The 26,938-nt window shown below is 43.7% G+C and overlaps 1 protein-coding gene across 2 annotated transcripts; it reads right to left on the reverse strand.

Moving 5' to 3' along the window:
• Positions 1-837: 837 nt before the first annotated feature.
• EI24 (EI24 autophagy associated transmembrane protein) lies at positions 838-25,700 on the reverse strand. Of its 2 annotated transcripts, none has more exons than XM_053269923.1 (11): positions 25,543-25,700; positions 14,626-14,773; positions 13,303-13,448; positions 12,268-12,328; positions 10,121-10,187; positions 7,866-7,990; positions 7,018-7,137; positions 5,467-5,578; positions 3,938-4,049; positions 3,183-3,257; positions 838-2,075 (listed from the first exon to the last, which is right to left on the reverse strand). In XM_053269923.1, the coding sequence occupies exons 2-11, from the start codon at positions 14,665-14,667 to the stop codon at positions 1,913-1,915; spliced, it is 1,023 nt and encodes a 340-aa protein (XP_053125898.1). In that variant the 5' UTR covers positions 14,668-14,773; positions 25,543-25,700; the 3' UTR covers positions 838-1,912. The 2 variants fall into 2 exon arrangements, with proteins under 2 accessions (XP_053125898.1, XP_053125899.1); XM_053269924.1 differs by lacking the exon at positions 25,543-25,700 and adding an exon at positions 20,073-20,296.
• Between the last annotated feature and the right edge of the window lie 1,238 nt (positions 25,701-26,938).

A 26,938-nucleotide genomic window follows, 5' to 3' on the forward strand; every position in this document is an offset into this window, starting at 1 on the left:
AGAGCCATTCGTCCTTATGAGGGGAAGCACCCCCAGCCCCTTGAGAATGTTAAATCATTTGCTGTCAAATTTAGTGCCTAGAGTTTTCTCCCTAGCACCCTACAATAAAATTCACTTCATGTGTCAAGTGACAAAGTAACTCCAAGCTGCTGTGATTGAGGTTTCCCCCCTACCCCATTTTCATTTAATATTTCAATAAAAATACTAGAGAAAGAGTGTTTCTGCAAAAACCAGAGGGCTTTTTTGAATTTCAGAGTTGTTGGCTCTACAGAAGTTTGACATGCCACACCATTTAAACACTGTCTAAAATCTGGATCAGTTGTACTTCCTTTGTGCATACAGATAGGTACACACAGAGACATATACACACACAATAACATATCCTGAGCCAACTAGCAGTTTTCAGCTGCAGCTACAACCACTCAATTCATCTTATATCTGAGGTTCTCAAACTTAGGTTCCCAGATATTGAAGGACTACAACTCCATTGTGGCTGGGGAGATACTGGGACAAGTATCTGGGCACCCAAGTTTGAGAACCCCTGGCTTATATCAATCCATCTTGGATGGAACAGTGACTGCAAGACAAGCAACAGATCAGAATCTGAGCAGGAGGAGATTCAAGTGCACCTTGAACAAACCCTTTTGCTGTGAAGACATAGCCACCATACCTGGCCACAGCAAGGCAATGACCCACTTAAAGACTTGTACACATGTTGCACTTCTATAGAAATATCCTCTTGTTTTTCCTATATATCACTTGGAACCTCCATTGTTTCCCACCCCACCCCCAAGATACCACCACGATCTACAAGACACATCAATTTTTAAAAGCATGTAGTTGTTCAGAAATCAAAATATTATATTGTAAATCTTCCAACCCCAACCACAGATTTAACATGTTTCCATTTCAGTTCCTGCCCTTACCCGTACACTTTTTTGAGATTTCCCTTTGAAAGTTCAGAAAGAGCTTTTTCAAAGCTCTAAGGATGCAGAATTTTTTTTAAAAAAGAAATCCATACATTCTGTTTAGGTTAGGAATTTGTTTCATCCATGGGAAGTGGATCCCTTCCAGCATACAAACAGACTGAGCTGGCAACTGTCCAGGTCCTCTCTGGTATGACACAACCCAAATGTCAGTTGGCGACAAACACTATACGGATGTCAACAGATACCAAAGACAACGTCCTCCCACTCTATATTGTCATCCTGCCCCTGGAACAAGCCTGCTCAACATAGGCACTCTAGTTGTCTTTGGACTACAACTCCCATAATCCCCAGCCACAGTGGCCAATAGCCTGGGATTATGGGAGCTGTAGGCCAAGATCTGCAGGAGGGCCGAAATCGAACAGCCCTGCACTAGAGCAACATGATCCACTTTCTGTATCATTTCAGCACAAACAGGGATTACAAAATCCTGACCTGAGTTATATAATATACAAAGAACTATGATCATTGAGAAACCCAAACGTTTGTGATGCAGTTCACCCTAAAGACCCCATCAGCGCCACAAAGCTACGACAAAATACGCATTACAAAAACCATTCATCCTGGGGAAGAGGGAACATGGCACAAGGGAGAGGTGAGGGAGTAGTATACAAAAACACAGGACAGGCACAGGTCCGTTCCACACTATAAAACAAGCAAAGAACCTGGCTTTTAAAAAACTCACAAAGGTGTTAAAAACCCAGACACTTCTTCCACTCCCTTCCCCGCCCCCCAACAAATATCTTTATCCACATACTTGGTGCGACACAAAACCAGTGTCCAACTGGGACTTACAACGATGACAGGGGAGAGGATGTGCAAAGCCCTCGGCAGAACAGCAACTGCCCTTTTCAATGTCTCAGGAGCACGTAGGCAGCTGCCAAGAATGGTGCCCTCCTCCACCCCTTCCCCACTTTAGTTAGGGTTCAGTGTGCCAAAGCAGCCTTCTGTCTGGCAGGCGACTGGTGTGGCGAGGGCAGTCGGTCGGCTGAAGTGGAGCTGCTCAGGGTGGACTGAAGGTAGACCGTCTTGTGAAAGAGTCTGTTGCTAAGGAAGACCACGAAGGAAAAGAGCCGCAACTGGAAGTGGCTGAAACACAAGACAAATCGCTATGAGCTCCCATTCAAAAGCTTTTGCTGTACTGTCATGTGGTGCGTGTTGTGGCACAAATTCTGCCTTCTGCACGCAGAATAAGTTCTTATAATAACTTCCCTGGGGAGAGCTACTACTGCAGTTGTGCACATCAGGGCGATCTTATTTTAACACAAAGGTTTAAAATCAGCAATTTCAATCACCAACAGGGAGGGAAGCCAAATTTAAATTGATTTTTTTAAAAAAAAAATCCATTATCTAGATGCTTTCCAAACACTGGTTTTATCTAAATACCAAGTATTTAATAAATAAAAATAATAAATAAAATAAATAATTTTATTTTGAATCAAATAAATAAATAAACACTGGTTTCATTTTAATACCATTAAATATTCATTTTATTTTGAAAGGAGAAAAATTACAGTCAAAAATTAAGATTTAAAAACTCAAATTTTTTTTTTAGAGCGGTTTGGCAATGAGGGAATTAAGGCTTGTATTTTAGCCCCCCTGGGGCATATACTCTTTTGTGCTCCGATCTCAGCCACCACTACTGCTGGCAGTCTGAAAGCAGGAAATGCAGCAACACCTTAACATGGATTCCTTTACTGTAGTACGAGCCTTCTTCTCAACTGTAATGTTCCTCTCCCCTGCCCATTCCCCACAGCCCCTCTATTGCACAAAAATATCACCACAAGTTTACTTGTACTCATCTGGGAGTCACAACTCTGTCCCCAATTATTCCAAGCAGAAGATACATTATCTCCATTTTATTTCTCTATGTAAACCTCTTTGGGAACTTTTGTTGAGAAACGGTTTGTAAATATTTGTCGTATCCATATCCTCCAGCCATGGCTCATTTCTCCGGGGTAAAAAAACAACCACCAAGCACACACTGAGCCATGACCTTTGGGAATATTCAGGACGTGTTATGTCAATCGAGTTGGTGCTCCCAAAGTTAGCTCACTTGCCTCATTTCAATAAAAACAGCATGAAAAATGACAAGAATGAGCTAGCAGCTTGACAGTTCTATAGGAATTTTATAGCCCATTGGCGAGTTCTTCCCCATCCACCTTTTGTTAATAAACTGCAGGGTGGGATACATACTATGCTTTCCCTGGTGTCTTTGCTTCATTGGCGCTGATGATAAACAGAGGGAAAAGAATGGAAAACAGGCAGCCACTGAAAAGAGAAAAATGTAATCATTCAAAGACGGTTATACGACGGTTTCTATTAGCACACATGTCTGTTTCCACAGGATGCAGCACCTTGTTGGTACAGAGAACTCTTATTAAATCCCATATCTATCTTTCACCTTGCAGTCCACTGCATTAATATTAAACCTTCATAGAGGCTTTGCATCTAGTACAATTCCTCCTCTCCAAGCAAGTGCCTGCCTCTCCTCCTGTAAGTCTTTCCTGGCCTTGCTCATTACATTGGTACAAAGAGTAGATCCAAAAGAAGGCTACATATCAACCTGTGCACAGATCCATGGATCTCAATGCCAGTGTGAACTTAGTCCCAGGAACAGACTGATAGGCTCTGTGACTCAGCCTGAAGCCCTTTTCAAGAGAAAACTTCTTATTCTTCACCTTTCTTAGCTTACTAAAGGGGAGGTGGACTCTATCTGGAAATAGGGGATAACGTTCTGTGGAGAGTATCATTCTTCCTGCTGGGAAGTGTTATCTTATCTCTACCTTTGTTCTCAGAAAAATCTTCTCCCATTTCCTTTTTGCTCTGCCTAATTTTGCACAAACCCCACACCTTCCCTTTCCCCGTTTATTTGTATGCATCCTTGTTATACGGTTTGCATTCGCTTATTGTTCTAAAATAAAAATGCCTTCAGTCTCATAATAAGTCACCCGATAATGTAAGACGACTGCATTGCAGTGAGAAAGGCCAGAGGTAAACCAAATCCAAAGTAATAGGGCCAGTTCCTTTCAATGTTCGATAACCGTTGATGCATTTCAATTCCTGACAAGACAAAAGCCAATACAATGTGTTAAAGAACAGAGGCAGAAACAAACATTGAATCTCACATTCTAAGAACTCTATACAATACCCAAAATGGGGGAGACACACTTCCCACACCTCATCTGCAATTTAAGCAATCCAGACACAGTGATAGATGACCATAAACCAGAAAGGTCCCTGCAAAGTATGTAGCCTCTTCTGATCCAAGAAACATGAAGATTCCCAGGTCTTAGTTTAACATAGGAAGCCAACTTCTATAGAGAGACCATTCGTCCATCTAGCTCAGTATTTGTATACACAGACTGGTAGTGGCTTCTCCAAGGTTGCAGGCAGGGGGAGGGGGTCTCTCTCAGCCCTACCTTGGAGATGCCAGGGAGGGAACTTGGAACCTTCTGCATGCAAGTATGAAGGTGCTCTTCCCAGAGTGGCCCCATCCCCACAAGGGGAATATCTTACAGAGCTCAGACATTCAAAGACAAAATAGGGCAAACCATGCTTAGCAAAGGGGATAATTCATGCTTGTTACCACAAGACCAGCAATCCTCCTTTAGTATAGCAAGACATTTCCCCAACCTATAGTTTAGGAGGGACTTCCAATATAATAGCTTTTTTGCTTGGATCTCACTAGTTGATTTTCAGTATATTGTTTTCATAGGTTACACCAACCTTATATTCCACCCACCCCCCAGAATTAATAATCCTATTTTTAAAATTTATACTTTCTCCCCTAATCATTATGCAGTGTTTACTGCATACGTGGTCTATAAGTTGTATCCACTGCTGGAATGCATTTCTATATTGTGCTATAAAAAAAACCTAGCTGCCACAGAAACCTAGAAATCGACCTACCTAGTTTCCCACATACTATTTCTGACAAGCAAACACCACCAATGGATCCAATAGTAACTATACCACCAAAAGATCTTGAACAATTGTTTTTCCCCCCAGCAAGATTTCACTTATTTCCCACCACCTCTGCTGCTCCAGAGGACCATCTACAGCAGACAAGGCAGATAAATGACCCTGTCCATTTACCATCACTTCTGCTGCTAGAAAGAACCTTCCACCCATTAACAGCAGGGGGAGGAGCAAAATCCCACCTCTACTTTTCCAGCACTGGAAAGCTCAAAGTTTGACTTGCAATTCATCTTCCATAGCATTCTTATGTTCCTTTGATTTTGTACTGAATTGTTGTTGTATGTGGGATATAGATCTCACCAATCAAATAATTGCATGTGCAAAATAAGTAAATAGATCTGGGATTATTATATCTCCACCAATTACCTTGCCCTGATGTAAGCTTTTCCTTCCAAAAGTTTCCACAGGGCAATAGCCTTGAAATAATTTGCTGTCATGTTAACAGTCAACATATCCCTTAATACGTGTGTCGGCTTGGGAAGCAAAGAGAAGCACTGACCTTTGTTAAACCAGCGGTACTCAAAACAGTACAGTGAGTAGAGCAACGACATATGAAGAAGGCTGACCAGCTGGCCAATGATATCTATGGGAAACAGGCTTACAAACATTCCCTGCAGAAAATGACAAGGAGACAGTGTGATATTTTCCCCCTTTTCTTCTGGAAAGGCAGAGTTCTTCACATAACAGAAGCATGCATGGTCTATTAGCCTGTATCACAAAGCCTAGAAGAGCCCTTTCCTTTCTGTTTTTCCTCCATTTTTCTCTTAACTCCCCATTACCCCCTCAAGCAACCATTATTTTGGGGCTGCTAAAGTGTGATCCCAGTGGAGACAATTAGTTCTTATTCATTTTCCCCAAAAGTTTTAAAAGGCCCTTAAGGCAATCATTCATAGCAGGCATCTGCCTCTAGGCAAAGGAATTTACCTATCACCACCCATAGTGATAACCAGTGAATTCCTGATGTCGTTGTCAGGAGATGAAGATCCTGCCCACCCACCCCACACACACACACCCCCAAGCATTTGTGGCATTTCTCCCAAAACCTGTTTTTCTCTCCCTCAGAAGTAGGCTTCCTCTCCCCCAAAGAATTTAAGTGAGGAGTTACTCCTCAAGCCTTCTCTCTGCCTGCACCCCTGCAGTGGGACATGCACTCAGCCACTCTTCCCAAGGATGGCTTTTGTGAAATTGTCTAGCTGACTGTCATAATACTTGGGGCTAGGAAGACTGTCGCCCAGGTCAGATTGGATAGTGACTCATGGCAGGTGGTGGGGGCTGCTTTCTGCTTCACTGTGGGCTTGAGTCCCCTGGAGACATTTTCCCTGCAAGTTGCACCCTTTCCAATTGCTCTCTGCTCAGAGCATCTCATGGAATTCAGAATGAACCTCTAGAGGCTTCAAAGAGGCATAGCTGTGCCTTGCAGCAATTTTATCCATTTAACACATTTGTATCCCATCTTTCTGCCTATCAAAGCATACAAGATAGTTTTACAACTAATAAAATCCATTCACAATGAAAATCACAACACTCCAAACATAAACTTTAAAACCTAGCAATAGATTAGCAGCAATAAGCAAGCAACCAGCAAGGCATTAAACTCGGTGAATAGCACAATTTTGATTTGATGCTAAACGATAACGGTTAGGATCAAGTGCATGGTTTGGGGTGGTGTGTGCACATGATCTATAGTAGTCCTGCTCAACTTAGGCCACCCCCCAGCTGTTTTTGTACTACAACTCCCATAATCCCCAGCCACAGTGGCCAATAGCCAGAGATTATGGGAGCTGTAGGCCAACATCTGCAGGAGGGTCGAAGTTGAGCAGCCCTATTCTATGGGCAGAATGCCACCCTAGAGAGGGCCTTATGTCTAATCACCACCTGCCTAACCTCATAAGCACTTGGAGGGTACCTGCAGCAGGACTCAGATGATCTTAGAGAATGGGCTGTTTCATGCAAAGTAATGTGGAAGGCAGAGATGATCTCCTGCTCCTGTCTAACTCTAAGATTCTACTAGGTCCATGTAAAGCCTGGTTCCAAGCTTGTCTGCTGTTACCTGGATGAGGAAGAGAGCTTGCAGTAAGAGATTAAACAAGATGTCGGCAATTATTTTACTGACACTGGGGAAAGGCTGGGGCTTCCTTCCCGACACCTCAAATGCCAAATCTGCAATGTCCTGAAACAAAACATAAGTAGCAGAACTTAGACCTGAAACAAAATCAGAATTTCCTAAAATGTTACCCTGTTATTAAATATTGTGATGACCTGTGACTGTAAACAATAAGGATTAAGTTATAAACATCTTGCAAAACTAACTAAACAGATGATACTGAATAAAATCCCTCTCCAGGAAAACCTTCTCTAAATCTTTTCTAGTTCTACAATATCATTTTTGGGGAGAGATGGCCAGAATTGTGCATTCACTTCCAAGTGTGGCTTGACTGCCACCGGTTGGACAGTTTCCCATTAAAAACCTTAATGGCTATTTAGAAATATTGCCAACTCAAGTCCTCACACAGCACACTTTATGAAGCTGGCATGCCTTTTCATCGTTTCAGTACATCTAGACTTCTCACTCTGGGTATAACTGTTCTAGTCCATCCACTTTGGGAATGAATTAGGGTCCCTCCCCCAATCACCAAATGTTCCACATTGGTGCTTAACTGGACAAGTGTCAGTTTTGCACACTGCTGAATTTGCAGAACAATTTTGTTAGGTATAATATATGTATGGTGGGAAAAGCCCACCCACCCAAGAACTGGCTGATTGGGATATACTCTTAATGAAATGCCATGCACCCTTATGAAATATGGTGAACACATACAAAATCATGTGTTTCGTGTAAAGCACCCCAGTTGAGTCTCTGACACTAAAGAGAATCATCTACTAGGCAAGATCACCTACCTGAAACCAGATGGCATTGACAACTTTACTGAGCACAAAGAGAGGAAGGATCCAGAGGGCACTGAAGATGGAGGTGAGGATGAATTCCAACCAAGACCAGACATCACCATGTAGTGAGGGGTCACCTTTCAGACAGAGATGAAGTTTCTATAAGCAATACGATACAGGTCTTCTGACATTGCAGGCAGCTCACTTTAACTACTATGACAGGAAAATAATGAGACACCCCAACCAACTCCCTCTTATAAATCTCTTCTGGCATCAGCATGATCAGTTGAGGTTGACAGATTTATAGCTCTCCTTCGTTAGGGAGCCATAACTCACCTTGCTCAATTTTTTACTTAGAAAAATATCCTAGTGGATGTATTTCCACTTTGGCTGACTTCATGAGAATATGCATTTTGCTCTTTTACCAATATGTTTATTCGTAGTGTAGTTCAGAAGCACAGACACTACACTACACAGTATTTGTGAAATGGTCAGAGAAGATGATGCTTGTTTCCTTTTCAGTTCTCCAGTGCTGCAGTTTTCTGCACACTCGCCATGTCCCAATATACTTAGTAGGAATTCCTTCCATGTGTATGTCCTTAGGTCAGGGCTGCTAGTGTATGAAGATTATTTCTTCTGGAATCACAAAGCAGAAGAAACCATTTTGCCACTAATATAGTACATAATAATATGAGGTCTCTAGTTAGGTTCTCACCAGACACAATCAAATAAGTCTTTTGATTCCTGAGACCTCAGAGAACCCTATGAAAATGATGGGGTTTACCTTAAAGGTTTCTTTTTGTTTCACGAAGTGTAAAGTAAGACTTATATACTTCAATTTATATGCTGAACATATATTGAGAGAAGCTGGATTGGAAGAAGATGAACGTGGTCTTAAAGTTGGAGGAAGAAACATCAATAACCTGCGCAACGCTGATGAAACCACTCCGATAGGCGAGAATGTGGGAAGTCAAGGAGTACAGTGAAAAGATGGGACTACAACTAAATGTAAAGAAGACTAAACTAACAACAAGTACAGCAACCAGCCTCAGAATTGATAATGAAGACACCGAAGTGGTGGATAGCTTCTGCCTTTTAGGATCGACCATCAACAGTAAAGGATCCAGCACTTAAGAAATACACCGCACACTAGCACTTGGTAGGGTTGCAATGAGGACCTTCGAATTTAGATGCTGTGATGTGTCTAACCGCCCTGAGCCATTTTTGGAAGTGTGGTATATAAATCAAATAAATAAATCTACAAAGATTAGAATCATTCAAATAATAGTTTTCCCCATGACACTCTATGGATGCGAAAGCTGGATATTGAAGCGCCAAGATAGAAAAAGTATTGATGCTTTTGAACTTTGGCGCTGGAGAAGATTTTTGAGGATACCATGGACATCCAGGAAAACAAACAAATGAATCATAGAAGAAATCAATCCAGAATTCTCACTCGAGGCACAAGTGACCAGGCTCAAACTCTCATAATTCAGACACATTATGCAAAGACCCAGCTCCCTTGAGAAGTCCATAATGCTGGGAAAAGTTGAAGGAAAGAGATGAAGAGGATGACCAGGAGCAAGGTGGGTGGACTCGATTACGACAGCATTGAAAGCACCGAGATACCTTAAAGGCCAAGTTGAAGACAGATCATCCTGGAGAGAATCTATCTATGGGGGTCGCTAAGAGTCGACACTGACTTGATGGCACTTAATCAGAGTAAGACAAGAAGCAGAAAGGAATGTCTGTGGGTTCTACGATGCTCAGTACACCCAGAAGCATTTGACAACTGAATGGAGCAAAGATAGATCAGATGTCTGTGTATCAGTTCTGAAACCTTTCCTCCCATGAGAGAGGGGAAGAGAGAGAAATATACTCCACTTAAGCTTCTCTCCACACATGAGACACATTACCAGCAAAGAAAATCATTTCAGAAAGAAACAGACCCCACCTCCTGGAGGCTGAAGCACTGAGAGTTTAAAAGGTTTGGGCTGGCATCCAAAGAGCTACTTTAGGCACACCCAAAGAACTTGGCCATGGTAACTGAAATTAATTTTCCTTTGAACTGCAGACCCCCGTGCCACATAATCCAATTCAGATCAAAAAGAGGTTTGCCATGAAGCATGATCACAAACAGCATCCAACTCAACCTTGGGCATGCAGGATTGGTCATGCAGCTAGTCACTAAGAGCCAAATAATTATCTGCTTCACAATGAGACAAGAGTAATACCTGGAGCACTTCAAGTCACAAGTTTGTACTTACCAATTATCTGAGCAGTCGCTGACTGAAGTACAGGTATAAATACCCGGTGGAATAAGAGGAGACTAAGCTAAAGGAAGAAGAAAATTGCTACAATTAAAATAGGTTCACTTAGTCACCTTTTAAAGATTTACTCTATCCATAATTCTAAAGTGAAGGGTGGATCGGCAGTCCACAGGTTCTCCAAAATACATCTAATTCTGCACTACATAACACACAGACATATGACAGGATAGTTTCCAGCAACACACACAAAAAAATGTTATCTCTATGCACCTTTCCAAAAGTGATTGGGAAGTATCCCCTGCCTGTGGATCTATATGCATGGAAAAATCATCATTAGGAAAACACACTAGCAAAAGCTATGGAGTGCTAAAAACACATGCAAATCCACCCTATGAACAAGAATTGGGATTTTGTGAAGATAGATAATCAGCTCAGGCTCAAAGAATAATTAGATATGCAGTCCTCAGTTATATTTTAGTGACCCCCAACCCCTACACGAACCTGTTACAATGCCCGCATCATCAGCTACCTAATGCAAAAGCTACTGAATATCAGATATGCAAGTATCTCAGCTTCAAAGAAGCCTGTATATACACAACAGGGCAACATTCAGACTACGTTAGCCATGACTCAGTCGCAATGAAGTTAAGGGGCAATGAAATTAATGGGAACAAGTATTGGCTAACTTGTCTCATTGATTTCAATGGTACTTAGTTATGATTAACTGGTCGGCATGTTGCCCAGCACTTCAGCCTTCAAAATATCAAGGTTTAGGTTCTGGAAAACTCAAGTACATATATCTGCAACATTTAGGGGTTTGGAGCACCCTGAACCTTTCATTGATGGAGACGCAGTTACATGGGAACTGTAAGGGACAACCACAGGAAGGAACAGGTCGGTGTGCTGGACCCAGAACCCTGTCCCTGGCCCACTAGAAAACCTGCACTATCACATTCTAGATACCTACCTTTCAGTTTACATTTCCCACACATTTTAAAGCTCTGCTGTATGCACAGAACCATGAGGACCAGAAACTTGGTTTGCTTTTTTTTTTAATAAAAGGCAGAACATAGGAAGCTGCCTTATACCAAGTCAGTCTATTGGTTCATCTAGCTCAGTACTGTCTACACTGACTGGCAGCAGCTTCTCCAAGGTTTCAGGCAGGCATCTCTCCCAGATCTACCTGGAGATGCTGTCAGGGTTGAACCCAAGACCTTTGGCAAGCAAACCAGATGCTCTACCACACTGCAGCAGCCCCCTCCTTGAATTCTCCATTTCAGTCCAAGATCCAGTGTATGCAACATGCTGCAGGCCACAAGTTGCATATCCTGGACCCTGAACATTCTTTGCCCATAGAGGCAAAGTGTAAATACTCATGTATCTTGTATTTAAATGAGAGTTGCATGAAGTTGCACTAAAAACAGAATTCTGACTGTACACAGAGATTGTCAGAATATACAACTGAACATTTTCTTTCAATAGTTCCATACCATTTCTTCAGCAGCACAGTTTCCAAATGGTAAATTAAAATCCACACTGAATAATCAAGACCGTAAGACATCCATTATACCAGCCACAGCAACCGAAAACGCAGAGCTAAGCCTAATGTACTATTCAGTTTGTTAATGCTCTGCTCAGAACGGCGTCTATGATTGGATTTACAGAAGTGTTAAATGTCTGAGATACAAGTTCAAAGATGAAAGGAGTAGCCTGTTAAGGCAGTGACTCCTATGAGATACTTCAGCAGTTCATGGGCAATTTGCGGATGGGTCAGCAGGCTGCTGGCAATAATTACTAGCAACAAGGCAACAACAGAACTCAAGTAGGTTTCATTTGCAAATCAGGGTACTGAACCAACATGCAGGTCTTGAAGTTTAAAAGGAAAATACCACCTGATTTGGGATAAGAATATATTACTCTGACTATTCAAAACATATTTTAAATGAATACTTCTTTAGGCAAGACAGAGACAAAGAGTTAAGACATTTACTGGTTTCTTTCTTAGTTTGCAACAGTATCCAACTTAGCAGTACAGACAGGCTGGCAAACATGCCCCAAAGTGAAGCAATCCCTCCCCTGCCAAAAAAAAAAAAAAAAAAAAAAGGATACTCAGATTGTTAAGAAATTAGCAAAAAGATACTCACCCAGAATACACCTCCATTCCATGCACAACACTGAAATATTCGGCTGACTATCCTGGGTTCACTAGAGGGCAATAAGGGAAATTTATGAAAGCTCTCAAAGTTGGAACCTCAATGAATGAAAAAATCCTATTCTCTCTCTCTCTCAAGTAGGGCAAGAGACCCAAACAATCCTCTTAAAACCCTTCAAATCCAGTATTTAATAATCTGAGGCCCAGTGGATGGTCTGGAAGCTCCTGGTGCTATAACACCATCAAAGCTAAAGATGTGCATATATCTGGTCTCCTATTCAAGGGACAGACAGCTAAGAGCCCCATTTATATTTAAAGATATGTATGTAGGGCAGGCCTGCTCAGCCTTGGCCCCCTTAGCTGTTTTTGGACTACAACTCCCAAAATCCTCAGCCACAGTATCCAATAACCAGGGATTATGGGAGTTGTAGGCCAACATCTGCAGGAGGACTGAAGGTGAGCAGCCCTGGTCTAAGGCTACTTTAAAATAGAACTGGGGGCAGTGGGGGTGAGATCCTAAAGATACCCCATTCCAACTTCCAAGTATCCCACAGTGGGCAACTTCACAGGTAGTGGTGACAATTAGAACCAGTAGATTCTACTGGTTCCAGTAGAGTGCACATTCCAGGTATTTCCTCCTCTTCCATGTCATCCAAACCTGCCAACGCAAGGCTGACAATGTTGTGTTTCCATTGCTGACCAACATTCACCCAACATTTGGAACCGACTTTAAAAGTTGGGCAAAGAATGTCAGGCAGCAGAGGGGACCCGACACCCTCAGCCCAATATTGGTGGATTCAGGCAAGATGGAAGCAACTGGAACAGACCGAAACTGGTAGTTCCCTCCTACAGAACATACTTGCTGCCATTACATGTGAAGCTGCCCAGTGTTGTGATCTTTTATGACTTTTAGTCACTGTCCATTTTGATGTTGCCAAATTAAGTCCTCATATTGGCGAATACGGCAATGGGCTGGAGGGTGGGAAACAAATGTTTAAGCTTCCCCTCTTGGAGCTCCCACACTCACTTCTCCGGCTTCCTCTCCTCACTCTGCGCTCTTCGCTGAGCAAGGACGCTGCTTGCTCTTCTTTTTCGTTGCTCTTCCCTTTTCTGCTGGATCCGAGCGTCCAGCTTGGAGATGGTGCAGATCCCCCATATGGAATCCTTAATTCCCTGTAGATATAAAGCAAGCATCTGGATTGGATTAAACATGATCCATTCCTCCTGTCTGATGAAACTGTGCAAGAAAAAGGATGGACAGAAGTTTATAGGCTTATCTGCGAAGTTGTGTGAAGTCACTCTCCATCTTTCTACTATTTCCTCAAATGCAAGGAAATGGTGAGTGCCAGTGGTTTTCCAGCCAAATGCAGACACCAGCTCCCTCGTTTTTAGCCAAGGATTAATTTATGGCCACCACTTATTTTCAGCTATCCACAATAAAATTGTTAAATATGCCAGGTATTCATAAAAAAAAGATCTCAGAAAGCTACTCATTTCATGTTTGGCAAAGTACGATTTTCCCTAAGTTTGGTGTAATGTTTAACACCAGAAGCATGAATTTTCTTCAATTCCCCTACGTAGTGGGGGCGGGGGGGAGAAGGAACAGTTTGGTCTACCATGCTTTTAATGAATCCAACATTCATCTGCAGCGGGGTTTCTTTACAGCTTTGACTAAATGCAATGCAAGCCAACAAGTGTAAATGTCACAAGCCTCTCAAGCAAATAATCACTAATTTGACTTTTGAAGACAGTGCCAGTAATAAGGAACGCTTGTACTGTACTGTACAGTAATCAGCCACTCATGTAGGGTCAGTTCACCTTGGCTTTTGCATTAAATGACTGAGTCTCAGGCTTGTACAATCCCATCTCTGCTTCCATACTCCACGTAGTTTAGTTACTTCCTACGGCTTGAACTTTCCCTACAAATCAGGATTGCAAATGGAGATCTAACTCTGGTTTATAATCCTGGTTTGGAGAGCAAGCACAGACTACATGTTGCCAGTTAGGATGCATTTACAAGTCTGGATGCAATGTTTGGAGAACATTTGCATATAGGACTCATCTCTACAAAGCTAGACGTTGGTTTAAGCAAGACCTCTATATCTGCTCATACTTCCAAAAGGGACCCCAGGGAGGGCTTGTACTCTACCTTGATTGTTCAAGCCAACACGTATTTTAAAAAACTCCTTGCCTGTGCCATCACAGAGAAACTCACCCGACGCTTTAGAAATCCAACATCAAAAGGCCTCTATGGCCAAATGATAATGCTGAAAGTCTCCGAAATCTAATTTTAGCCTGTAAACACAATTTGCAATCTATTTGCAATAAAAAAAAAGGAGGCAAGACTTACCCTGGCGAGATCATTAAGGAAGATCTTGACACTATCTGCCATCTTTACTCCAGCATCGCCTCCAAATCCAAAACTATCAACTACAGGGTGAAGGGAAGAAGTGAACCCAGACTTCTCTCATTGTGAAGAGATGGGAAGTTGGTGGAGTCTGACGGATGAGAGGGGGGGGGCAAAAAAAGTTACCATTAAATAGCAACAAAAGCACTTGCAATTTATGCAGATGTAATTATAAATAAGATAGGCTTGCATGACCGCGTCACTTCTGAATGCAATGCATAACTAATGTAAAATTAAAGTGTTCAATTCCAAGACCATGCCAGTAATAATTATGGCTGCAATCTCCTTGCTTACTTGGGAGTAAGCCCCATCAAACATAGTGGGAGTTATTTCCAAGTGAACATGCCTAGGATGGTGCCGTAGATCTGACTTCTATCACATCCGAGTTGACCACTAGCCTTTCTTCTTGCAACGGATGGGGCCATAGATCAGTGGCAGAGCATTTGCTTTGCATAGAGAGAGTCCCAGGTTGAGTGCTTGGCATCTCCAAGTAGAGCTGGGAAAGATTCCCACCTAAGGCCTTGGAGAGCTGCTGCCAGTCAGTATCGACAATACAGAACTAAGATAAATGGACCACTGGTCTGACTCAGAAGGCAGCTTCCTAGGTTACCCACCTCTAATAATAATGCCACAGACTCTGCAAATGTTCATGCTGTCATAGCAACACAAACAGTTGGGCATGTACACATTGTCCTAGCATCCAGCTCTAAGTGTATTTGTGGGGAAGCCGACTTGAAAGCATGCTGGCAATGTCTGGGGAAACTCAAAAGAGGGTAGCTCTGATGGACTGCAGGCGAGACTTTAATACTCCATTTCTTTTGCTATGTAAAGTGCTCTAAGAATTCCGCCCCCCACAACCGAGAAGTGTTATGTGAATATTTTTTATATCCGTGATGAAGTGGAAGAAAAAAGAAACCCATCTCAGTCAACAAACAATGCTAAGGATTCTCATATTGTGTATTGATAAATGATAGTTAATCAAAGAGATCTGGTCTTGTGGTAAGGTAAAGTGTGCCATCAAGTCGATTTCAACTCCGGGTGCCCACAGAGCTCTGTGGTTTTCTTTGGTAGAATACAGGAGGGGTTTACCATTGCCTCCTCCCATGCAGTCTGAGATGATACCTTTCAGCATCTTCCTATATCACTGCTGCCCAATATAGTACCAGCGGGGATTCGAACCAGCAACCCTCTGCTTGTTAGCATTTCCCCGCTGCGCCACTTAAGGTGACTTGTGGTAGCGAGCATGAACTGTCCCCTTGACCAAGCAAAATCCACCTTGGTTTGGATGATTGTCATATGAACTGCTCATATGACTGTCATATGAACTGTGTCACTTGCAAAAGGGATTCTCAGACGTTGTTGACTATAATTCCCATAATCTCTAGCCAATGGCCATTACAACAACATCTGGGAATTTCTGTTACAGGGAACACTGGTGAACACTATCTGCTGTAGTGAATCCCCTTAGAGCAGGCTTCCACAACCTGTGGCCCTCCAGATGTTGCTGAACTACAACTCCCAGCATCCCTAGCCACAATTTATTGTGGCTGGGTATGCTGGGAGTTGTAGTTCAGCAACATCTGGAGGGCCACAGGTTGGGGACGCCTGCCTTAGAGGATGGGGCCACAGCACAGTGGAAGAGCATCTGCTTGCATGTACTCAAGAATTCCATGCTTCACTCAACAGGGCTGGAAGAGACTCCTGCCTGAACCTTTGGAGAGCCACTGACGACACTGAGCTAGATGGACAAGTGGTCTGACTCTGAATAAGGCCGCTTCCTATGTTCCCACATTTTCATACAATCTGTAGCTTCCAGCAATAAGGATAAACAGAAGACCCTTCAACACATGGTCACAGAAATCACTTTTTAATAATGTCCGAAATAATATATTCCACATGGACTGTTTTGCTTTGTTTTATTTACTCAGCACTGGTCGAGACCAGTTAAGCCATTAATGGTACACTAACTACAAAGGGAACTGGAAGACAGAGCTCCTCCATGTCATTAAGACAGATTCTCTTAGGGCAGGCTTGCACTATTGCTTATTTAAATCAGTTCTACACCCAGTTATCTGAAGGCTCCTATCCAAGGACTCAGGGGAATTTTCTGTGAAGGATCTCTCACAAAAGAGTTTTTATTCTCAAAAAAGCACAATGGGTGGGTTCACATGACCACCGTTGAGTCTAGAAGTGGAGAACGCATCAGTAAGATGTCAGCAACTGGAAGTGCACACTCCTGGCAGGCATGTTGACCGGTCCCACACAAGTCTTGTGCCCAACATTCTCCATCCAACTTCCAGATTTTGGTTACTGAAGTCAGAAGGCTGTTGGGCACAGCATCTCAAGGACTAGATTTGGGCAGTTTCAGACTGCACCTGCTCTCGGTTGCCAACCTTTTACCAACATGTTAACAGACACACCAGTGATCATGTGAAGCTGCTCTACAATTTCCAGGTTTCTGGAGAAGCTGGGATCATTACATTACTGGTTTAAAATTATGGTTCAAATTTCTATAGTCATACACACACGCCCTCCACAGCTCTCCAATGAATTCCAGCCAGAGGAATTCTGACTGCTGTTCTGAACTGCCTCAGTTCATACATATTTCAAGTGAGAAGAAAGCTAATTATTCACTATGGCAAGGTGCTTTCAGAGGTGGATGAAAAACATGCTCTATGAATTATGGGCTCCCAAAAGTCCTCTCTAACACAAAAACCTTCGGTCTAACAAGTGCTTCAGCTCCAGCATATGAAATACTGCCCAAGAACACCCCCGGGACTATAGCATACATGCAGAGACTACTGAATCTTCCTCTCTCCCACTTGAACACTTATTACTAAGCTGATCTCACTATTTATTCATCCTGTTATCAAAAAAAGAATTAATGTTGTATCTAGCAAGTTTCTGAGGGCTGTGGCAAAACAATGCCCAACCAATACCACACCTCCATTTCATCAGAATACTTAGCATGTATACAGTGCTTCCAAATATTTGGGGTACCTTATCTCAGTAATCCTTACAACAACCCTGTTAGGTAGCTCAGGCTAAGACTGGGAGATCTGAGGCTTGGCCGAGGCCTGCTGGTCACTTTGTGAATGAGGCAAGGCTTGAGTGAGGAATTTCCTGGTTTAAAGCTCTGCCACTTGGCCACTGACACAAAGGCAGTTCTTCTCTAGAGAGATCAAGGTGTGAAGAGCATTACAGCAGGCTTTGCATGCAGCACATTGTTGGCATACAGAAGAGCCCAGGCTCAGTCGCAGCATCTCCAGGCAAGATTTGGAAAAACCCTTGCCTGAAATTCTGGAGAGCTGCTGCCAGTCAGTGGAGACAGTTCTGAGCTAGACAAGCCAACAGTCTGAATCAGACTCAACAGTCAGAACTCCATACAAGTTCTGGGTGTGTTAGGTAAAGGTCAAGTTGTGCCGTCGAGTCGGTGTCAACTCCCGGAGACCACAGAGCCCTGTGGTTGTTTTTGGTAGAATGCAGGAGGGGTTTCCCATTGCCTCGTCCTCCCGTGCAGTGTGAGAGGATGCCTTTCAGCATCTTCCTATATCGCTGCTGGCCAAGAGAGGTGTTTCCCATAGTCTGGGAAACATACCAGCGGGGATTCAAACCAGCAACTTCTGGCTTGCTAGTCAAGTCATTTCCCCGTAGCACCATTATGTGGCTCATGGGTGTGTTACTGCCAATAATTTTACCCTGAGTGTTCTCTATGTCAAATTCAAGCAAAGGTGGTGGCTAAGTGCCCAGGAGGGCTGGTCTTGTGGTTTTGTCCCCTTTGCTAAGGGGACAAAACTGTCCCCTTTGCTAAGCTGGGTCCACCCTGGTTTGCATTAGAATGGGAGACTACATGTGAGCACTGTAAGGTAATTTCTCTTAGTAGATGTGGCTGCTCTGGGAAGAGCACCTGCCTGCTCGCATGCAGAAGGTTCCAAGTTCCCTCCCTGGCATCATCTCCAGATAGCGCCGGGAGAGACTCCTGCCTATAACCTTGGAAAAGCTGCTCCCAGTCAGTGTAGACGGACCAATGGTCTGACTCTCTATAAGATAACTTCCTATGTTCCTACTCCAGATCAAAATGGGAGGTCAGACTATTTCAGGAAGAAATAAAGTGCACATCTCTTCATAACAAAGATCATCTCAGAAACAGCACACAATGGGTGTACTATTTTACCAAAATCTTTCATAGGCATCAGCTGGTCCCTTTAGCTTAGTTAAAGCAGTGGCAAAGATACTCAAAGCCAGCATGGTGTAGTGGTTAGAGTGCTGGACTAGGACCGGGGAGACCCAAGTTCAAATCCCATTCAGCCATGATGCTTGCTGGGTGACTCTGGGCCAGTCACTTCTCTCTCAGCCTAACCTACTTCACAGGGTTGTTGTGAGGAGAAACTTAAGTATGTAAGTACACCGCTCTGGGCTCCTTGGAGGAAGAGCACAATATTAAACATTTTTGTTTTGGTTTTTTTTTAAAAGAGGCCAGACCATTTCAGGAAGAAATAAGGTGCACACATCTTCAAACAAAGATATGAGAAACACCACCCAACCAGTTGGAATGGGGAAGTGAGAGAAAGAAAAGGCAGAAAGAATTAAGAAGTGGGTCAGCGCTGCAATAAATTGGGCAAGGAGGCCAGCAGAACAAAAGAGAAAGCGAACAGTAAGTTGTGGGTTGCAGCAGAAGCAGGCATCAACTTAAATGCCACCCTGTTCTTTTGTTCTGGGGTTGTGGTGTACAGCAGAGCAGGGATGCCACAGGGAGAGCTGGTCTGGTGGTAGCAAGCATGCATTGTCCCCTTTGCTAAGCAGGGTCCCCCTTGGATGGGAGGCTACATGTGTGAGCACTGTAAGATATTCCCTTTAGGAGATGGGGCCGTTCTGGGAAGAGCACCTGCCTGCTTGCGTACACAAGGTTCCAAGTTCTCTCCCTGGCAGCATCTCCAAGGCAAGGCTGGGAAAGCCTCCTGCCTGCAACCTTGGAGAAGCCGCTGCCAGTCCGTGCAGACGATACCGAGCTAGATGGCCCAGAAGGTCTGACTCGGCAGAAGGCAGCTTCCTATAGAAGTGAAGGAAGACAAAAAGGTCAGTGGTGGCCGGGGATAAAAACCCATGGCAGGAAGAATCAGGGGAAGCCCGGAGAGGGGCAGATGCAGGTGGCAGCGGCAACCGAGATCAGATGCAGGAGCAGCACAGAGAGGAGGTTCGGGTGCAATTGGAAAAACTGGAGGTGCAATTGAAGAAAGAGAAAGCAAAAGGCTGGAGGGTGCAGAGAGCCGGGTGCTCCCAATCCGGAGTCAGGAAATGGGGGCGGGGGGAGAAACCCCAGGAGGGGGGCGGGAAGGAGGAGGGGGAAGGTCCTCCCCAACCTCCCCTGTTCCTTGGCTTTCGGTACTTACCGGCCCGGAGTCCGTGGCGGCAGCGGCGCGGACAAGCCACCTCCTGACCCACTAGGAGAGCTGACCGAGCAGCACCAGCCCCTTTCTAGCAGCCCCGGCCTGGAACGCACCGCGCAGGCGCAACGAGCTCCCCACCACCACCCCTGGTTCCGAAGGTTGCAAGGAGCCGGGGAAGCGTCCTGGCAGTCTGGCCTGGGTGGGTGGACGAAGGCGCATGCGTCCTACCCAGCGGCTCCTAAAGAGAAGAGCAAGCGCAGTACGAAGCTCCCAGGAGGAGGAGGGGGAGGGAGGGGCTGTTTGGTGCGGGGACAGAGCAAGGAGGGAGGCAGCGTTGCCATGGAGACGCGTGTATTTCCCCCACCACTCCAGCCTGGCCAAAGCGTCGGCAGGCCCGCTTAACACAAAACCGGTGCAATAAAGTTATAGATTAAAAAATAATAATAATAGAAACAGAGCATGGTAGCACGTCTCTTGTGTTATCATTTTTTAAAGTGCCTTAAAGATTCATCATCACAACACACACATATACCCCAGGCTGCTGGAGCGACATCACAGTTTTTGAAGCTGATGGCAGTAGTAATTTGGTGTTTGAGAAACGGAGACACACGTCCCAGTGGTGATAAGGGTCAGATGGCTTCGCAATCCTTATTCTGGGGTTCTTGCAGAATTTCAAATAAGGCCCCCCACAGTATTCAAAGTTATACTCCAAGCCTCATTTGAAATTCTGCAGAAGCTCCAGAATAAGGATTGCGAAGCCATCTGACTCTTCTCACCACTGGGATGTGCGTCTCAGTTTCTCAAACACCAAATTACTACTGCAAACAGCTTCAAAAACTAAGGTAGCTCCAACAACCTGGGGTTTTTTTTGGGGGGGGGTGATGATGGAGGGACTCTTCAAGGGACTTTTTAAAAGATACACAACCAGGCTGTGTTTGGTGCAGCAGGGAAATGACTTGACTTAGCAAGCCAGAAGTTGCTGGTTCAAATACCTGCTGGTACGTTTCCCAGACTATGGGGAACAACTGTATTGGACAGCTGCGATGTAGGAAGATGCTGAAAGGCATCATCTCATACTGCGTGGAAGGAGGCAATGGTAACCCCCTCCTCTATTCTGCCAAAGGCAACCACAGGGCTCTGTAGTCGCCAGGAGTAGACATGGACTCAATGGCACAGCTTTACCTTTACATTAAAAATAAAGGTCAATATTAATGTTAAGTATCCAGACCTGACAGCACTTGGGTGCAACTCTGCTTCTATAGCCCAAAGGAATGCACATATCCTATGTGCACATAAGAATATCTAATCTATATTAAGCATTCAATCACTCCCCCCCCCCACTGAAACCATGATCTTAACTGCCAAAAAAGGGATTAAAATTTCAGTTTCTTCTGCAAGCATACATTCAAGTACTAGGGTTGGCTGGGGGAATCCCATGTGTTGATAGTTAACACATCCTAACGGAGAACATGAAGAGTGGTTCATGTTAATTAGCCCCTTCACAATTCATGAGATAAACTAATCTGTATAAAGTGATTTTGAGCATACACAGTAATTGGGCCGTACATCTACACCACTTTTACTGATCCAAGAAGAAAAGAGTTCCAATTGCATGGAAAAGAGTTTTGCTTTTCCATACAACTGGAAGAATAACTGGGTCAATATGGGAAGAAAGTGAATGGAAATTCTTGAGTGTGGCATCTCTTTTTATACTCTAACCAAGTATATGTCTATAAATTAGGTTAACTGGTATGTGATACTAATATATGTGGTATGTGTGTAAGAATAGCAGAATTCTTAATATTTCCAACAGTTCCTTGGGAATCTTGTTTGAACTGGGACACAACTCAGAGCAGATCATAAACATCTCAGAATGTCAACACAACCTGTGGTTATCCTGTAAACAGGAAGAATCTTGAGATCATAATCTAATTATATTACCAGAGTTCAGTTGGTGCACAGAGAGCCTGTCTAATCACTGATGGAAGACAAGGAAAAAGACATTGCCTCATCCCCTTCCTCCAAAGTCAAGAAACCACTAATTATTAGAAGCAAATAGCTTGTTTCAAATACTAAACTGACTGCAATCCTAAAATCACTTACAGAGTGTACAGAAAACACTCAATGATTATGAAACTGTAGTCAATGACTAGAGAATAATACAACATATAAGCACAGGGCTTTCTTCCACGTAAATATGCATAATATTGGACTGTTTGCATTTCTCCTGTTTTTTCATTCCCTACAATGGATCTCTGGAAGAAAGTTGTATAAGCAATGAGTCTTCAAGCAAACATCTTCAAAATGGTCATTCATTTTACCATTCTGTAGCAAGAGCATTCCCTGCCTTTTGAACAGTTTAAAAGTGGTGTGGATTAAGAATCCTGTTTCAGTGGCATTTTCAGATCCCTTCCAGACTTACAAGTTTACAATTCTACCCAGTCTTGAGAAAGCATACTGCTCCTAGCAGATAATTCAGAATGTACTGTGACTAATGGTTGTAAAATAACTCAGTCTTGTTGCACATATGAATGCTCTATGCTCATTCTGTTTGGCTTGTGCTACACAGAACTCCTGGTGTTTGCGCTTTGCCAGTTAGTGAAGATAGCACTTTACCAAGTGACTGTAGGCAATAGCCTCTTGTACAGAGACAAGGAGAAAGCTTCATGGATTCACCCACATTGAAAGAACTTCCAGAAATCAAATTAATAGAAATTATTCATGATGTTTTTCCAATCTGAAGCAAATGAGTTCATTTGGGGCATAAGAGTAATTAAACTCTAGCTTAGCCACTTTAAGTGGTGCAGCGGGAAAATGCTTGACTAACAAGCAGAAGGTTGCCAGTTCGAATCCCTGCTGGTACTATATTGGGCAGCAGCAATATAGGAAGATGCTGAAAGGCATCATCTCATACTGCTTGGGAGGAGGCAATGGTAAACCCTTCCTGTATACTACCAAAGAAAACCACAGGGCTCTGTGGGCGCCAGGAGTTGAAATCGACTTGATTGCACACTTTACCTTTACAATACAGTGGTCCCTCTACTTACGAAATTAATCCGTTCCGAATGCACATTTGTAAGTCGAAAAGTTCGTAAGTCGAAAAGCGGTTTCCCATAGGAATGCATTGGGAACGGATTAATGCGTTCCGGAGCCTAGAAAAAAGACCCAGACCCCCAGTAAGGCTTGCAAACTTCACAGGAACATTTCTTTTCAAGAATAAACAGGCAGTAAACAGGCAGGCAAGTCAAGGAAACCGCATGTAAAATTTGTAAGTCGAGGAAACCCCATCTAAAAATTTGTAAGTCAAAAAAACCGCATCTAAAACCGGATCTAAAACTGCCGTTTGTAACTCGAAAAATACTTATGTCGAGTAGTTCGTAAGTCGAGGGACCACTGTATATATACACAAATGGATTTAAGACACTGCTTGCCTTTGGAGTGGACAAAATAATGGAGAAAGGGGTAAAAAAAAAGTTCCTTTCCTAAACAAGAGTAGAACTTTAAAGCTCCAAGAGCAATTGCTTGCCTTTCAGAATACATACATAAGTGTGCTATAGGCCAAATATCCAATCCAGAAGTCAGATAGCCAACAGAGTAGCATATCCAATCCATTGTTCAGGACTAGACATTTATTCAAACTGCTAAAACAGATTCTGCAAATGCTAAAAAGCAGTAGAGTTGGTGGTGGAGCAGAGTCTTGGGAGTAAAGGGTAAAGGATAAGAGAGGTATAAAGGGGAGAATAGCTCCCTTAGGGCTGGGTGTGAATACATAAAAGAATGCAGGCCCAGTAGATAGGAAAAAAGGGAAAGTACAAAGCCAGACTCATCTAAGGCATCAAATGCCTCGGGTTACTTATATCTGTGATAGTGTGTAGCAGGATATCTTAGTGCTGTACTCCACCCTGCTCTGAAGGAAAGAACACTACTTTCCCCACAATCCTTATATCTTCACCCTAAGTACTTTGACTTGAGCATTCTTTCCAATTCCTTTCAACTGTACTTATGCTTCTTTTCAAGGGGTTATTCTTAAAATCATAGCCATAGCACATAAAACTTGTTTAAAATGGAAGACATTCCCATCATGAAGCTGGGGAAATATTCCAAGTGCTGAGGAGAAGAGAGAGAGAGACCAGTTTCTCCACAATTACCATGGCAAGCACGGAACCCTGCCAATAGTAGACCCTTGTTTGCCATCTCCCTCTGCTTACTGTGTAGCAGAGCCAACTGCAGATGCACTTGATGTTTCGGAGAAGACAGAATGCCTAGTGTTTGTTTGTTTGTTGTTTTGAGACCATTGTTGTCAAACTGGTCTCAGGCAACCACTGTTGAAAATAATCCACAGGGCGACATGAGTAGTTTGTTTGAAATGGAATTCAAATATGGGAAAGTTGCTTAAACCCTAGGCCACTGAGTTTTTAGAAATAGTCCTTTATGAATTCTAAGGCATTAATGTGCCCATTAAACTTTAAACATCCAAAGTTGGCTATACTTAGGGTTTAAAGTAAATATAGAGCACTGAATAAGTAAGAGACTGCACATTCTCCTTCTGCTTGTGACGCTTATAACATTTACATTTTCTGTTGCCCACATTGTGAATAGTTATTGTTTGGCACTGGAGATGCTTGGGGACATTTACCATTCCATTTTTGCAGAGGAAGGGCATTTCTATTTAACTTGTCCCATGAAGAAGGTACAAATAATATCTGGCTGGATTGTAGTTATTAAGAGCTTGGAAGACAAAAAGGGGGAGTTGTGGCATGCTATGAGATCTCTGCACGCTAGTTATTTCTTTTATAAGTGACAGCACAAAAAGGAGTCAGTGTGGGGTGTAGTGGTTAGAGTGCTTGACTAGTACCGGGGAGACCCGAGTTCAAATCCCCATTCAGCCATGAGACTTGCTGGGTGACTCTGGGCCAGTCATGCATCTCTCAGCCTAACCTACTTCACAGGGTTGTTGTGAAAGAGAAACTGAAGTATGTAGTACACCGCTCTGGGCTCCTTGGAGGAAGAGTGGGATATAAAATGTAAGATAAATAAATAATATAACCTTAAAACTCATGTCCTTTAGCTAGCAAGGCAAAACAACTTACAATGCACATTTACTCAGAAGCAAGCCCCACTGTGTTCAATAAGGTTTACTCCCTAGTAAGCAGGTTTAGGACTCGCAGGCTGAGATGCAAGAAGGAAACCATTCCTGCCCATACAGAAAAAGTCAACACCACCCAAAAACATCAGCATGCAGACTACACAAAAACACAAGACCTATTTCACCACACAGATGCAAGAGGTGCATAGATTCTCCCAACACAACTCTGCAGACGTAGTACAAGCTGCACCCTGGTTCCTTCGGATACACAACTGGATTGTACTTTCATCAGAGAAAGCAGAACATTATAGTTCCCCCACCCAGAGCTAGACACGGTGCAAACCGACTCCTTATTGACACCCCTTCTTTGCCCCGGCTCAGGCTTACCTCCTGGGTCACCCCAGACTGCTCTTATCCAGATCTCCACGCAGCTCGCATAAACACCTTGATGCCTCCCCGTTCTATTATATACAGGCAGGTCCCCTGCCTAAGGCCCGGGACATCCTCGCACTCAGCAAGTGCCCCCTGGGAAATGTAGTTCTGAGCGTTCCTTTGCTTTGCAAAACAGGAATAGGGGTCAACGACGGCGCCTTGAGTGGCTGCAGAGAGCAGCCTGGGAACTGTAGTTCTAGTGCGTCTTTTTCTCTTTCTCGGGAGCCAATTAGAAACGGAGTTGTGGGTGTTACGCCACGTACGCCGCCAGGTAACTTACACTGCTCTGCATTGATCTTTCTGGAGTAGATACCTGCGGGAGATCCAGCCGTTTTTTGCCCAATGAAGCGCTTCAATGAATCACACATTTTCTTAGCATTCAAACTTCCATGCATGGTTGCTTGATTGAGTCCCCCGCCCTTTCCCTGCTATATCACTGCTAACCCAACAGTTGCGTGGCTATCTATGCATGTTCCAGGCAACTATTGGATTAGTGCCTGTGTCGCTGACGATGCAGCAGCGGCTTATTTTCTGAAACCATCTTTTGTAAGCAGGGAGAGAGCGCCGGTGCTTTCTCAGCTCCTCTGGTTTCCAGGTCATGGGGGCTATCAGGGAGAGCGCCTGCATTCTGAATTTGCAACTGTCTGTATTGTAAGCAGCATATTCAATGCATCCATGCATATGCATTAAAAAAAAAAAAACTTCTGTTGTTTGGGATTGCTTGTTTCCCTGCATGAGAGCTGGTCTTGTGGTAGCAAGCATGACTTGTCCTCTTTGCTGAGCAGGGTGCACCCTGGTTGCATATGAATGGGAGACTACATGTCTGCGCACTTGTAAGACATTCCCCTAATGGGGCTGCTCTGGGAAGAGCACCTGCATGCTTGCAGGCAGAAGGTCCCTGATTCCTTCCCTGACGTCTCCAATACAGGGCTGAGAGAGATTCCTGCCTGCAACCTTTGGAGACGCCGCTGCCAATCTGGGTAGACAATACTGAGCTAGATGGACCTATGGTCTGATTCAGTATATGGCAGCTTCCTATGTTCCCTATGAGCACTTACAGATTAAGGCCAGAAAAGGTCCTCTCGTACTGTATTTTCACACTGACTGGAGGCTATCCCATCTCTACTGTGTGCTTCCATTTCTCCTTCCAGCCAGCAGACAGCTTCTGCCTCTGCTTTCCCCTCTGCTTCCTTCCTCAGATGTACAATCCTATGTTCCCTCAGATGCTGTCCTGTGTTCTTTTTAAAAGGGGCATGGCTGTCCCCCACAGCGCGGCTATATCCCTGCATCCATGCTAGCATTCCCTAACCCAAAATCGAGAATATGCAGACTATGGAGAAAATTTGATATT

The sequence above is a fragment of the Hemicordylus capensis genome, chromosome 8 (assembly GCF_027244095.1).
Source record: "Hemicordylus capensis ecotype Gifberg chromosome 8, rHemCap1.1.pri, whole genome shotgun sequence".
Taxonomy (NCBI): Eukaryota; Metazoa; Chordata; class Lepidosauria; order Squamata; family Cordylidae; genus Hemicordylus; species Hemicordylus capensis.